At 40.0% G+C, this 15,177-nt stretch overlaps 1 protein-coding gene across 3 annotated transcripts in view; it reads left to right on the top strand.

The window, feature by feature from the left end:
- The window catches only part of LOC122717984 (RB1-inducible coiled-coil protein 1), a 42,256-nt gene that overhangs the window by 5,798 nt on the left and 21,281 nt on the right, over positions 1-15,177 (top strand). For 2 of the 3 annotated variants that reach the window (XM_043942590.1, XM_043942587.1), the window contains exon 2: positions 2,173-2,381. In XM_043942590.1, coding sequence (XP_043798525.1) covers positions 2,173-2,381 — 209 coding nt within the window. Of the gene's footprint in view, positions 1-2,172; positions 2,405-15,177 lie in introns of those variants that run through there. The other variant, XM_043942588.1, reaches the window with a different exon arrangement.

Genomic DNA, 15,177 nt, shown 5'->3' with positions numbered 1-15,177 from the left:
GATTATCACTGGTTTGTAATCGGCGGTTTCATACGGAAATTTAAATTCAAAGCGTTAACAAATTAACAAATTTATCGCGACAGATCTTTTCTAACACTTTTCTATAGAGATAATTCTATTTTCTAGAAATTGCAATAATTCTCTCTTCTAGAAACCAATAATATTATATAATATATAATATGTATAATATATAATTATTATAAGCAATATATAAGCAATATCGTTATCGCTTAAAAAAGGGGGAGGGGGGAGGTTAAAAGGAAAAAGCGCGAGTGTGTGTCATTGCACGCACGAGGAGGGGAGGGAATTTATTTCATATTCTTCTCGCACGTGTATTTATTCAAAGCGGTATTCCTCCTCGAGTCCGTGACAGGTTTCAGAATCACGTCTGCTTGAATTATGAAATTCGACGTAACTGGTATAACGTCCGCGTTTATTTACGGTGGCGCAGCATTCGTTTTATCTGGTTTCGAATTGCATCGTCGCGAATTTTATTCCCCACCCCGCGAGACAGGAGGCGTCGTCGAACGAAAACGCATCGTACGCTATAAATTGCGCGTAAAAGGAATTGGAACGGTGGTCGAGCGAGTCGTCATCAACACCCTTGCCAAGGTTAAATAACGGATAAGGAGAGTATCTTTTGTCCAAAGCGAGGATACGACGCGATGCGCGTTGCGTATTAATATATAAAAGGACTGCGCAGCTGGAGAGAGGCAGCGTGGATATTTAACTCGAGCCACTCGCGTCGAATATTTACTCGTTTCGAATTCGACGTACGGTTAGCTCGCTTAGATCGAAGAGTCGACTGATGGAAATACGAAATAACGAAAACAAACTTGTAATATTTGTAACTCGCTTGTTCCGAGTACGATGAATAAATCGGAATATGGTATATATCGCGCTGTTTATATAAAGAAATAACAGTGATGTTATTGGGTGATTGGAATCGTTGTAAGAACGAGAGTAGAAAGAATCGTCGTTTACTTGAAAAACATAAAAATAATCTAAACTAATTGTAGAAAAAATTAAATTAAAGGAAGCGACTAATAACGATCGACTATATAATAATTCGATAATTTTTAAATTACAATTTAATTGTTGTCGAACGATTGACTCCCTTCTTTCTTTCTTTCTTTTCTTTCCTTTTTTTTTTTTTTTTTCCCCCTTCCACGTTTGTAAACCTGTTTAGCATTTTATCGTTCGCCTTTATGAATATCGCCTTGACATAATTGCCACGATCGTAGCTTGCACTTTTATCCTTCTTGGACCAATCGAATCACACACAGACCTTTTCGTCGCGCTTCACAAATCAATCCTCTTCGTTATTTATCTCTTCGAATAGAAACGGACAGGAATAGAGAGTGGTTATATTCGAGATCGAAAGTAGGCGCTGGAATCATCGCTCTTGCTCCGATGATCTCTTTCTTCCTTCCTTTCTTCCTTTCTTTCTTTCTTTCTTTCTTTCGTTCTTTTTTCGTCCGCTCCCCCTGCTCCTCTCGCCGCCCTCGAAGAGAATTACGGAAACGCATCATCCGGCAATTACTATCTCTCTGCGCGAACGGCTCGGTAAAAACCAGGTCGCGTAAAAGTTAAACGGTGTTCCGTGTATTCGTACTGTTTTCTGCAAGGCGTGATCTCGCGCTAGAACGTCCAGCTACGCAGAAGTCTTCCAAGTTTCCCCGATTACTCGGACTTTTGTTGCCTCGTCTAAGAGCAGCTCGCTTCTCTGATACGGCCACGGATAATCTTGACCTTAATCACGGCATCGATGACGCTGAAGCTGTACGACTGCCCCGCTTTATCATAGAATTTATCGTGTAGCAAAGATCGAGCATATCGCAATTAAAAATTATAATACGGTATTAAATCGAATCGCTCGAATATTGTTCTCTTCGAGGAATTTGAATCTCCGTTAATTTATTTAGCTTGATATATATTATTTAGCTCGAATCACACATTCAGAAAATTCAGAATCGTCAAGAATCTTTGAATTCTTTACACAATTTTTTACAAATTCATGAATTTTGATTACTTTTAATTTTCGAATCTGATAAAGTACCGTTTTAACGATCCGTTCCTCTTTTTCTTTTTTCTTTTTTCCCCAGCAGAGATCGGTTGGCCACCAACTAGGTATAACTATTAACACGATTTCTTTTTCTCTTTTCTGCGCAGTGTCGCCCAACTGAAGGAAGCGATCGAGAGAGAATGCGGCGTGGTCTCGGCGCACCAGGTGCTCCTGATGAGCGGAGGCGAAAGCCTGGAACCAACCGCGCGTGTGTGCTCCTACTCGGCCGGAACCGACACGAATCCGATCTATTTGTTCAGCAAGGCCGCCATTGAGAGCCACCTTCCGCCCACGCCGAGCATAGATTACGGTTCCGGTGAGTGACGAGCTTCTTCACCTGTGAGTTTTCTTCAACCCCTCCCCTCCCCTTTAGCTTTTTCCATTTCCTGCCGGTAACACTCCTCCTCTCCCGCCCCATACTTTGACTTGTTCCACCATTCTTGAAAAACAACGGATTGTTCCCACGATCCGTGCAATTAATCGCATCGAAAATTTTAAATTAAAATTCGTGAAAAGAAAAAGTCGAGTCGAAGAGATCCAGATCTTTTCTCGTCGCACGTGCCATCAAATTTCAAAGATCAAAATATTTTTCGTCTTTCCGAGATTGAAAATCGCGTGACTGAGTGGGAAGAAAAAAAGGTAACGACGATAGGTTTCGTTGATCGAGAATCGCTAATAACGATCCTTATAGTCGAAAACACGAAAGAAAAAAAGAATAGGATATCAGCGTGAAGATAGGGACAACCTGTGCTGTTTTTGGAAACTCGCCTACGCTATGCTACACGATGGACGACTCGTGGATTATTTTCACTCTCCTTCTCCCTTCGAGATTCCTCGATCTTGCTCGATCGTGCTAATGGTAATTGTAATTTCGGTGGATTCGAATGAATACGGTGTTTCGATCCAATCTCATTACGATCACGTTGATGGCGTTTACCGTGTGCGGTGGACCGTGATTGGAACGCGAATATTGACCGAGGCTAGCTCGTCCGATGAATGGCAATGTTTAGCCATTCGCGTGTCCAATGGCGCGAAGCTTTATTATAATATATTCCGTGTCGTTTGGAACGACGGCCAACAGTCGAGTGAGAGATGGAGAGCTTGCAGAGTTTCGATATTTAACTATCTTTAAAACTATCTTCGTGCTTTATTCCGAGATTCGGCGATTCAATCATTGCATCGTGCAATAGGATTTTTCCTTATTGCTTTTAAGTAGAATATTCGATAGGATTTAAGTAATCGGTCTTAAATAAAGACACGTTTCATCTTTTAACCCTTTGCACTCCAGGCCTGTTTCGCTCGGTCGAACCAGCAACTTCAGACATTCGGTGGCCTCATAAGATAAGATTACATAACATAAGATTATACGTAAAGGGCTTAGGAATCTATTTATGAAGCGACATTCTAAAAGAATCAAACAATAAATAAATATTGTTCAAGTTGCCGCAACAATCCCAGTGACCGAGAGTCACCGTTGGAGAGCAAAGGATTAAAAAAGGCAGCACAAGTTTTTATCTTGTTCGTTAAGAATAGAAACACTCCATTTCACCAATCCCCTCGAAGGAAGCAATTTCTCGTCATCCTCTTTATCGCATTCGATCGAATAACAAGTTGCACAATTCGAGTGAAATTATATAAAATAGAAAGAGTACGAGGTTTTGTGTTTCGCGATATCGCCCTTTGCCCGTCTAGACGCTGAATCGCGTCACCATCTTCTGGTCCACCGTCTCGCCTCGACGCCTCTTTCCAAACACGAGCGTCGACAAGCGTCTCGACGTTCGCAACCGGCGCGAGCGTTAACCGTGGCGCCCCTCTCCCTCCCCTCCCCTCCCCTCCTCCTCCCCCTCCCCGTGTACCGTTAAGTCGTTAACCGCGCGTTCGTCGTCGTTATTCCACGATCCTTACGATCGTGCGTTTCATCCGTCGCAAGGTCGAAGCGTGCAACCGGAATCGAAATCGAATTTTTATTTTAACATTTCTGTATAACGATTCAGTGGAAATGGAATAAAGAACGTATCGTACGTACGTGAGATCGTCAAGATTTCCAAGAGTTATTCGAGTTTCAACGATCTTTCCATTCTTAGGTCGTGCATTTCATCGCAAGGTCGAAGCGTGCAATTCGAATCGAAATCGAATTTGAAGCGAATTAAAGTGTTGCTTTGATAATTTTAACATTTCTGTATGACGATTCAGTGGAAATGGAATAAAGAACGTATCGTACGTACGTGAGATCGTCAAGATTTCCAAGAGTTATTCGAGTTTCAACGATCTTTCCATTCTTAGATCGTGCATTTCATCGCAAGGTCGAAGCGTGCAACTGGAATCGAAATCGAATTTGAAGCGAATTAAAGTGTTGCTTTGACAATTTTAACAACATTTTTGGAATAAAGAACGTATCATATGTACGTGAGATCGTCAAGATTTCCAAGAGTTATTCGACGATCTTTCCATTCTTAGGTCGTGCATTTCATCGCAAGGTCGAAGCGTGCAACTGGAATCGAAATCGAATTTGAAGCGAATTAAAGTGTTGCTTTGACAGTTTTAACAACATTTTTGTATGACGATTCAGTGGAAATGGAATAAAGAACGTATCGTACGTACGTGAGATCGTCAAGATTTCCAAGAATTCTACACGTTTCGAGTTTCAACGAATTTTTCCATTCTTAGATCGTGCGTTCTATCCATCGCAAGGTTAATTTCCTGCATCGGGAAATCGAAGCTTAAATTTTTAGTTTGGCAGTTTTCTCGGTGACAAGCGACGAAAGAAATTGTACTATTAATAGACGATGCGAGTTGATATGCGATAAGATTATTAAGATTTCCAAGAATTCTACGCTTTGAATTTCAACGATCTTTAACGTCCTTCCAATATCGTTAAGAGTCTGTGAATTGCGCGCTCCATCTCAGTGCTCTTTCGCTAAAATTTATGGAAATCTCGCCAACGACTTTTTTATTTTTTTATTTTTTTTTCTTTTTCTTTTCGCAATCCTCTTTATTCTCCAAGTTCGCAACAAGCGGAATAAATAAAATACCGGTTGTATTATTATATTCGAAAAATACGATAACACGAGTTAACGCTTCGTTTCATTAACACGTTTCATCCTTTTCGTTCTCCGTAAAATCGATTTCTTCCCGTCTAAGGCTCTTTCCTATTCCTATTCCTCGGCCGTCTTATCGCGCGGACCTCGGGTTTCACGCGGCGATTCACGTCCCTCGGCCCACGTAACGTAAACCGCAGACCAACTCGGTATCGCGATGCGCCTCGCGTTCACCGTTTCCACCGGTCCCTGAAATAACGATCAAGTTCGCTCTTATCGCTCCCACTTTCGATTTTCGCAACGAAACGTGCCATCTATCGTTCGAGTCCACTTCCCTTCTTCGATTCATTCTGTCCTCGTGTCGAAGATGATCGAATATATTTCCACGAAATATTCAATTTTTATAAATATTCGCGAATATTTTCTCAACTTATGGATGTTGAATGTCGGCAAAAATCGTCATCCTTCGTTTATTCTTCATTCTATGAAATTCTACTACATTTTGAGAAACGCAACGTGTTCCTTTTTCTACTCTTTCCCTTTTTGGTGCTATTTAATTCGACTCAAAATTTTCGACGAAATATCCATTTTTGATAACTTATGGATATCGATCAAGGATTAATTCGCTAATAATCATCCTTCGATTCATTCAAACGCAAGGTATTTTTCTTTGATGCAATTTAATCCTCGTGTCAAAATTTTCGACGAAATATCCAATTTTTGGCAACTTATGGATATCAATCAAGGATTAATTCGCTAATAATCATCCTTCGATTCATTCAAACGCAAGGTATTTTTCTTTGGTGCAATTTAATTAGACTCAAAATTTTCGACGAAATATCCAATCTTTGGTAACTTATGGATATCGATCAAGGATTAATCATCCTTCGTTTACCTTTATCGCACAATTTTCATTCTCAACGACGGAGGGGCGATTGGAAGATTAACAACAAATTAATCGAAACCGTTATGCTTTCATCGTGCGGCATACAGTTACACAACAGATCTTTTATTGGCTGAATTAAAAGGGTCACGATCAGAAAACGGAAGGTTTCCATCTTTCGACCATCTTTGCTTACATAAAACATTCATCGGCGCGGACAAAATTTGCATCTCCATGAATATTCTCAATAATCTCTCCGATAATACCCACTTTTTTTTTTTTTTTTTTTTTCTTGCACCATCGTGCTCCTTTCCCCCCCTTTAATCGTGCGGTTTAAGCCTCCTGCAAAGCGTCACGAATCGCAAAGAGGTTTCCCTCCCCTTGTCTCGAGTTTAGACGGATCACGTCTCCCCTCGTTCCTCCCTTTCGAGCGAAAAACTCGAATACAGGCATCAAGATAGGCGCGCTCGTAGACGCAACAAGACTTTGACCCGCGCCAATGAGCAACTCGCGGCCAACTTTGACCCGATTCTTTTATCCGGACGGATAACGATCTCGTTTCTTTGAGAAACGTCACCACGACGAGTCGAAGTTGGAACTGGGTCGACGACGCATCGTTTCCTCGGCGAAATTGGTTAATCGCCGGCACGCGGCTGAACGAAAGAGCGAATACGGAATATAGCAGCTTGTGCGTCTTCTATGTAGATCCACGATTTTTGAAACGAAATTTTTGAAACGTTATTTCTTCTGTTTCGTTTAAAAGAAACGACAGGAAGTTGTTTCGAAACCGGGGTGAACGGTTAGGCGAATTTTTAAACGGGGGAAAGGAAGTGGGTGGTCGGCTCGAGTACGTTATCTTGTTGCGCTGGCTAGTTGGAATAATAACTTGCATCCATGTTTAGAGTTTATATCTTAAGTGTCTTATTAAAGCGAAATATTCTTTTTCTTTTCTTTCCTAAGTAAAAGGAGAGATTGAAATTCTGTTTCTCTTTTCTTTATTCGTGCAACTCGTTTCGAATTTCATCTCGTTTCGCGCAATCGAAGGAAAGAAAGAAAGAGCGAAGGTGGAAATTGGAAAGATCAGGCTAGGATTGTTAAAGGATTGTTAAAGGATTGTCGAGATGAATCGGCGAGAGAAGAACCCGATCCTCTTTTTCCTTGTTCGTTCCTTCGAAGCGTGACCGCGTACCCCCGCGTTTTCTTTCACCCATCGTTCAACTTAAAGCCGATATTTCGAGAGTTCGGGGACAACTATCGATCCTGTTGTTAAGGGTGCAATGACACATGCACAACGTTTCGCGAGAGGAAAAACAATTGTTCGGAGATTCTCAATATTTCTTCCTCTTCTCCATTGTCGATAAGAATCCTTGTCGAGCTTAGAGTTTCCCTCTAATCATCGAGATTCTCTCGAATTCGCACTCGACGCTGTTAAAAACTTAAAAATCCTTATCGAGGAAATTTTTAATCGATCGTCTTTTGCCGATTAGGAATTGCAAGGAAAAGGATAAATATGCACAAGAACACTATTCATTATTTCATCATTGACGCGTGGAGAACTCTCTCGGATCTCTTCTTCCCCTTTCTCGATTCGAGGCGATACCATTATACGTGATACGAAGGTAATGGTAGCACACGTGCCCGATAGACACGATGATAAAAGTGTAAAAAAAATGTACATGTTCTTTGCTTCGACAAATTTTTAATTACGAGCTCGAGCCATTATAAGCATGCACCGCGATAACCGTGTACGTATCGCGTAAAGTAATGACATAACTCGTTACGAGAGAGAGGCAGAGAGAGAGAGAGAGAGAGTAACTGATAAGGAAATTGCTCGAATAGCGAATTTCTCGATAGCGGAGAGAATTTCGCTACTTTGTAACGAAAATCCAACGACTTCTCTTCGACGCGTGTATCGTTTCGAATTTTTGTTTCTTATCAATCCGAAGAGAAGAGTTTTCTGGAAACTGGAAAAGTTGAAACGAGTGCATTTCGTAATGTATACATAACCATTACGTAACCATCTACGGAGGATCAATCTATACAGTAAGAGCAAGAGCGAACAGGTGGAATATTTATTTCGCTAGCCAATCGTTGAAGTCAATTTAATCGAGGCAAAGAATGACGAAGGGATCGATTAGCGTATATGCCTTCAGAATTCAAACATTTAAAATCCGAATCCTTTTTTTTTTTTTTTCTTATTAATCTCTTATTCATCCTCGAGTATCGCTCGAGGAACGATAATCTCGAAATAATAAATCGAAGAGCGATCGAAGAATTATCGTCGGACAAGCGTTGTGTTCTAAAGAGGAGGAGAAGAGTCAAGGAGAAGAAGGAATATTGTATATACATTTTACAACGAGCGGTCACGGTAGTTGTCACGATCTACATCTACGTTTAAATGCTGGACTGTCTCACGGTCTATCTATGCCATGCTTACGTGACGTTTCCACCGTCAGCTGACGATTCGACACGCGAACCTCTGTCGCTTGGGTGTACCGGCTGCGAGCGAAGGTAAGCGTTCGAGGAAACGCGGCGGTTTTCGTTAGATGGCCGAGGATGGAACAGCTGTGCACGGATGAATCGGATCCCAAGGTGGAGAAGGAGGAGGAGGAGGAGGAATGTAACAGGATGTGGGTTTGAAAAGGAATATAAACTGCTTCTGAAAACATTTTTTTCTTTTTTTTTTCTTTTTGCGACTAGTTATATCCGGCTAATTAATTGTCTAAATTTCTGCTAATGTTTTGATGAACCATCATTTGTTTTATCTTTGACCCGTGATAAGTGTTATCTCTCTATAATAATTAGAAATTCTTCGAAAGAAGAAAAGGATATATTCTTTTTTCTGTTTTGATAGAATTACATCGTAAATTGTAACGATACTTTTTCGAAGGGAAGATTAACGAAAATAATTTCGTATCGATGAAACGAATGTTTATTCTTGAGATGTATATATATATATATATATCTACCTGCCATCGATGACTGTTTATAAGCAAAGAATTGGTATGCCAGTGTGCGCACAATGGTGCTTGAAACGCGAGATTATTCGTCGGATAATTTTGTTTCGTTTCGGGCACGGGCGGTTAACGTGTTTGTTTACGAAGCTAAGGTGATCTTAAAAGCGAGCATCAGGTTTCACATTCGAGGTCGTTCGAGGCAACGTTTCCTTAGCGTATCTTAATCCCATTTTATCGTCGCAATTGATACGTGACGGACGTTCGTCCCGTATAATAGAATCGTACGGCGAAGAAAGAAAGAAGAAAGACAAGAAAAGAGAAGAAAAGAAACTTACGTAAATCCTACGTATAAATTTTAATATATTCGCCGCTGGAGAATCTTAAAAAGTCATCGAACTCCTCTCGACGCGAGCCTCCTCTGTACAAACAAGAACAAATACCTCTTTATTCGAACGAGAGAGAAAGAGAGAGAGAGAACCTCTTCCAATCGAAGATCGCTCGAACGAAAAGAACGGAGGAAAAATTCTTTCCAACTCCGTGATTTATTCCACGGAATCTTTCGAACCTCTATCCCCGGAGAGCGAAAATGGCGGCGACAAAAGTCCGATTCGTTTCGTCGTGATCTTTTCCGCATCGCGACCCAGGGTGAATAGAAGGAAGAAGAGGGTTTGCAACTTCGCCGTGTCCGCCATCGTTGATACCTTTTCTCGGCCATTGGATTCAATTGGATCGACCGAGTTGGAACGGCCGTCAGCTGATGCGGCCAACTCGCCTCGGGATGCGCGCGAAATTGGATTTCTTTCTCGATGGAAACGTGGGCTGGCTGGCCACCTCTGACCCCCGCGTCTCCATCTCGATAACAGTACGTGAAAACACACGGTTGGACGAGGTCCGTTCGTTCGTTTCATGGACCCCTGGGTCTTTTATTCCCGCTGGCCTTGAATTAATTTATCACTACCGACGCGTGGACGACGGTCCTCGCGACGGGTCTTTGGCCTGCTTGTAAAACTTTCGAACGGATAATGATCGGTCAGGTGAGAGATGCGGGATCCGAGCGGACGTTTCAGGCCATCCTCCATCGTGGAGATGATAAATGGATGTGATTGGATACTGTGTTGTGTCTTTGTTCTTCCAATTTGAGCAGGTGTCGGAATTGTTACGCGATTACGTAAAGAAAAAAAAAAAAGGTAATGATATTTTTTTAAAATTTAATATTGAAAATATATTCTTATTATCTATCGCGCGATAAAACGATACTTTTTAAAATACGATTTCTTTGTTATCGCGTGAGCAATATATATATGTCGTTTTAAATTTTAAATTTCAATTGTTTAAAAATAAACACTTTATATAATCGTCTAATTACATTCGAATGTCGCGCCTGTGTTGTGTTAACTAGTCAGTGACATTTAAGGAGAGGGACAATTACCGTCTGAAGGAGTTTCCCAGTTGAATAAGACGAAGGTGACACGTCGTGCTTATTATTGAAAGAGAGCAGACAGATTATCTTGAATTCTGAACAGAAAGGCGTTCAAGCGGCAAACTGTGTGACATCTGGCAAACGTTGTTCGGATTTAGCCTAAGAATAGATTCCAACTTTCTTTCTTATTTTTCTTTTTCTATTTTTTTTTTTTGAAGGAAAGTTTTTCGGATAACAGTTTTATCTTTCGAGGGCAACCGTGAAGGATAACGTATAAATACTCGCAACGATCATCTTCCCTCTTTCTTTTCTCCCCTAACGAGGAGTTTCAAGGTTTCGAATTTTCCTAGGGACACGTGTTCCTACTCTGCGCTAGAGACGAAACTATTTTTCCATTTAGAAGAAATATTCTCCATCTTTCGAGGGATCTTTCGACTCTCTCGTTCGAGACCAATTACTCTCGAGAAAATTTTTAAATTTCATCGATGTATCCCTCCTGGGAAGATCCTTCTCGAGTATCCGACGAGCATGGATCGTTGACGCGGAATTTCGTGGAATTTCGCGAGCCAACCGTGGTGGAAAGAGAAACGAGTCGCGGGATAATGGATTCGCGTCGCTTTGAATAATGCAATCCGCGCGGACCAATCGATGGGTAAGAATGCACGGGCTCGTTTAGAAAAGCGACGAACGGGCGAATATCGCTGCGTGTACTTGACCGAGGTAGCTCGAGAGCGATTTCTCTCCCCTTACCCCGCAATCATCCTCTTTGTCTCGAACGATTCGCGGATAGAGGGATGTATCAAGTGTATTATCGTCAAACTGGTCCTCCTTCGAAAGCGAATGGAATAAACTTCTTGACATTCTTCTCTCGACGAGAGAAAATTAAAACGTAAGTCACGATGAGATTTATTTGAAAAAACTGAGGAAGGCAATCGCCTTCGTAAATGTTTAGGTTCAATAATCCTTCGAGAATGCGTATCCTTTTTCAGAGATATATCGCGAACTATAATTAAAATTAAAATTCGATCCGCGCTTGATTAGAAACTAAATCGATAAATTATATATAGTAGTATTATAATAATGATTAAAAATAATTTCCTTGTCAATTTTTATTTTTTTTTTTCCAAAGGAAAGAGAAAGAATTCGCATGGATCCACGCTTGATTGAAGAAATTAAGTTGGTAAATTATATCGCGAATAATAGTTAAAAAAAACAATTTTTTTTTTTTTCAAAGGAAAAGGAGAGAATTGAGATTTGGCGTGGATCCACACTCGAACGATTATTATTCGAGGAGATATACGTGGATGTGATTTTATTTCGTTCACAACGCGAGCCATTGTGAAATCCCAACGCCCCCCTTTTCATCCCCCTCGACGATCGATCCTCGCCATCGTTTCCTCTCTAATCTGACTCTTCGAGTCTCTCGATGGATCTCTCTCCGCTGTAAACACGGTAATCTGTGGATACATGTTCGTAAACAGCGGTACGTGGACATTCACACGAGCCAGATATTATTCGACGTGTTATTTCGTCCCTATCTTCGCGTTCGCGGAACGAGTTTCGCGATAGCGGGTTGATATCTGCTCGTAAAAGCTTGGAAATAAAAAAAAAAAGGAAAAAAAAAATAAAAAATAAAAGAAAAAAGAGAGAAGGCTACGAGAGACCGGGGGTTTTAATAAATCTCGCCGTTCAACGACTCCTCTGTTTTATCGGGATCCGCGATTCTTCTGCCAGGAACTTGCAATGCGTGCACTGCAAAAACGTAACGAAAAAGGGAAAAAAATCTGTAACTCGTGCACGAAACCCTTAGAATTTTCTATTCTTCTTCTTCTTCTTTTTCTTCTTTTTTAATTTTTGTACACTCGATTGTATTCAATCTTGTCGAATTTAATTTTTATTTTCCCTCGAGAAAGGAGCCTAATTTTCGTAAGACGTTGGAACAGGGGATAATCATCTTAATAATCAATGGTTTCGGAGAGATGTATTATTGTTCGACTCGAACGCAATGGCGGTAGTCATTAATTTTAATTTTCCTTATCTCCTTATGGAAAAGAGGTATTTGAATATTACATAAGGAAAAAAAAAATTTGCAAATTCAGAATCCATTCATTTTTTTCTCTCTCTCTTTTTCACTCACATACGTCGCATCCACGCAAGCGGTATGGCTAGATAACTTATACTATTGGTTAGTTTTTTTTTTTTTTTTTTTTTTTTTATTTTGCAGTCCTTGGAACGAGGCAAAGCGCAACTGCAATTATTACGTTCATCGTTATCTGCTCGTCCAGTCTAGTTGCATAGATGTGTATGTATATACACATACACATATACACACGATTCCTTCTCGGCTTCTCGTGATTTCGTCTTCATTTTCGGCTGTGAAATATCTCACGCGCGAGACGTATCGATGCGATACGCATCTTTTTTTATCAATCTTCTCGCGTGATCTCGTCGATCGCGTAAACTCGATTTAACGATCCGAATAAATTTACGCTCGTTAACGTAATTATCTGCAATTGTGTCGGTGACTGTGGAACCGGTTCGGGTGATTACTGGCCTTTGTTTCGAGATTATTTACCGCTTAATTTGCATTTTATTACGAAATTCTTGATGACTGACAAAATTCCTTTTCTCTTTTCGTGTTTTCTTTTTTTTTGTTTTTTGTAATTGTAATTAAGAGTCGTTCGATTTAGACGATTTTCGTAAACGCGTGACGAAAGGGTGAAATTTCGACAAGCTCGATAATTCGAACGATTTATTCGTTTAAATAACGAGAGAATCTTCAATTTTTAAAATAAATGCATTCATTCGTTTAAATTATTATTACACGCGAAATTAAAAATCGAGTTTAAAAATTTCTTTATACACGCGTTTTCTAACGTTTTTTTTTTTTTTTTTTTTTTTTTTTTTTTATATACAAATATGCAAAACAACAATTACTTATACCAATTAACGAAAAACAAGATTTATCTAATCATCGATTCGCTTCGGTTTCAGACGTCACGAGCGAAATTTTTTCAAAGTTTTTTCCTTTTTTTTCTACTTAATCATTTTGATAACTATTAGAATTATTATGTATATTCGTAATGCATATTCTCTCTGCCAATGACGAAACTTTGGTAAAATTCGAAGAGTAATTGCAATTATTTTTGAAATATCGATGTGATAAAGAAAATGGTAATAACAGTTGATACTCAAAAAAAAAAAAAAAAAAAAAAACAAAAAGAAAAAGAAAACACTATACATTTCGATCGATCATTTACACTCGAATATCATTTGCACCGCGTAGCACGATTATCCGAGAATTCTCAGCCCTTGAACTCTTCCCAACCGAGGTCGTCGTGTTCCATTCTGCAAATCTGCTTATCGTACCTTTTGATATTTACGATCGTCGCAATTGACCCGCTACGTTTTCTTTTATTCGACGTTCCGTTTACACGCTACGAAGAATTTCCAGAAAACCTTGAAAGATCTCTTTCAAAGCTAATTCCTTTCCCGGCCAATGGCTAAGATCCAGGAAAAACAATGGCACAATTGCAAATTTCCAAGATTCTTATACCATCTTACGTGATGCTTCTGCTATTTAGTATTTTCGAAGCATCATCGTTTTTTTTTAGAGACATAACGATCTTTCACTTGTTATGTTAGTTAATAATTCGATATTTACAGAGGAAAATGTTATCCAATAGGCAATCAAAGATTGTTTTTATTTAATAAATAAAAAACGAGCTGCATTAATATAACGCACGATATCCTTTTGATGAACTGCAACTATATTTAATATAGTTCCACATACTCTCCACACGTATTTGAAATTTTAAAGTATCTCTAAACACACTCTAAAAAAGAAAGAAAAAAAAAAAAAAACAATCGATCGATCACCCGAATCTGATCACGATCGCCTTTTCCCCCAACTATTCCCTTTCCAGATACCTGTTCACACGTTTCCTTCACGCGAGCCCGGAATACGCGTGGTTCGACGTGTGACGCGACTTTAATTTAAAGCAGACAACCCGAGTCGTGAGTCGGTCGCGTAACCGTTCTCCATCCGGTGGCGCACGTGTTGCACGGACACTTTCACAGTTACACGTGCGAGCATCGCGCGTAATTATTCTTGCGAGGGGGAGAGGGAAAAGAAAAGAAAAGGAAAGAAAAGAAAAAAAAAGAAATGGAGGAGAATAGAAAAATTGTGAAATGTCGCCTACATGCCCCCCTCCCTCCCACTATTCTCGTCTAATTCCATCGATGAATTTTCCACCGACGTGGAACCTCGTTAAACAGAAATGACGTAAATCGTTCGACGGGGGGGTATATACACCGTTCCAATCAATGGACGGATACGTGCAACCGAGGTGTATATTCGAGGGAGGGGGGGAGACAGAGATATCGATGGAGGAATGCTAAGAATAAAATTTCTTTTCTCGAAATATAATATGCGGGATCGTTTCGCGAAAATATTTCGTCGCGAATTTTAGATTGGAATCGAGAGAATTATAAAAAAAAGGAGGGAAAGAGGAAAAGCGAGGGGAATGGGAAAATATTTGGAAAAGAAGAGAGGAAAGGGAGGAAGGAAGTGTTCGCATTCGATTAAGAAAATTCGAAAATCTGAAGATCTCTAAAGAAAAGGGATTAAAGGAATATTTGGAAAAATCTCGATACATCTTGAATTCTCGCGATTCGGTTCATCAAGTAATAAAAATAAGAATGATTTCTGGAAAGAAAAATTGTATGACCTTGACTTTGTACACTTCGATCGAGCATTCTCGAGCCAAGTCTCGAGTAAATCGATCCGATTTCGGCTCAAATCGTTATTCGTT

The sequence above is a fragment of the Apis laboriosa genome, unplaced genomic scaffold (assembly GCF_014066325.1).
Source record: "Apis laboriosa isolate Shangri-la unplaced genomic scaffold, ASM1406632v1 scaffold5_cov152, whole genome shotgun sequence".
In the NCBI taxonomy this organism is placed as follows: Eukaryota; Metazoa; Arthropoda; class Insecta; order Hymenoptera; family Apidae; genus Apis; species Apis laboriosa.
This window is presented reverse-complemented; position numbering and strand designations above follow the sequence as displayed.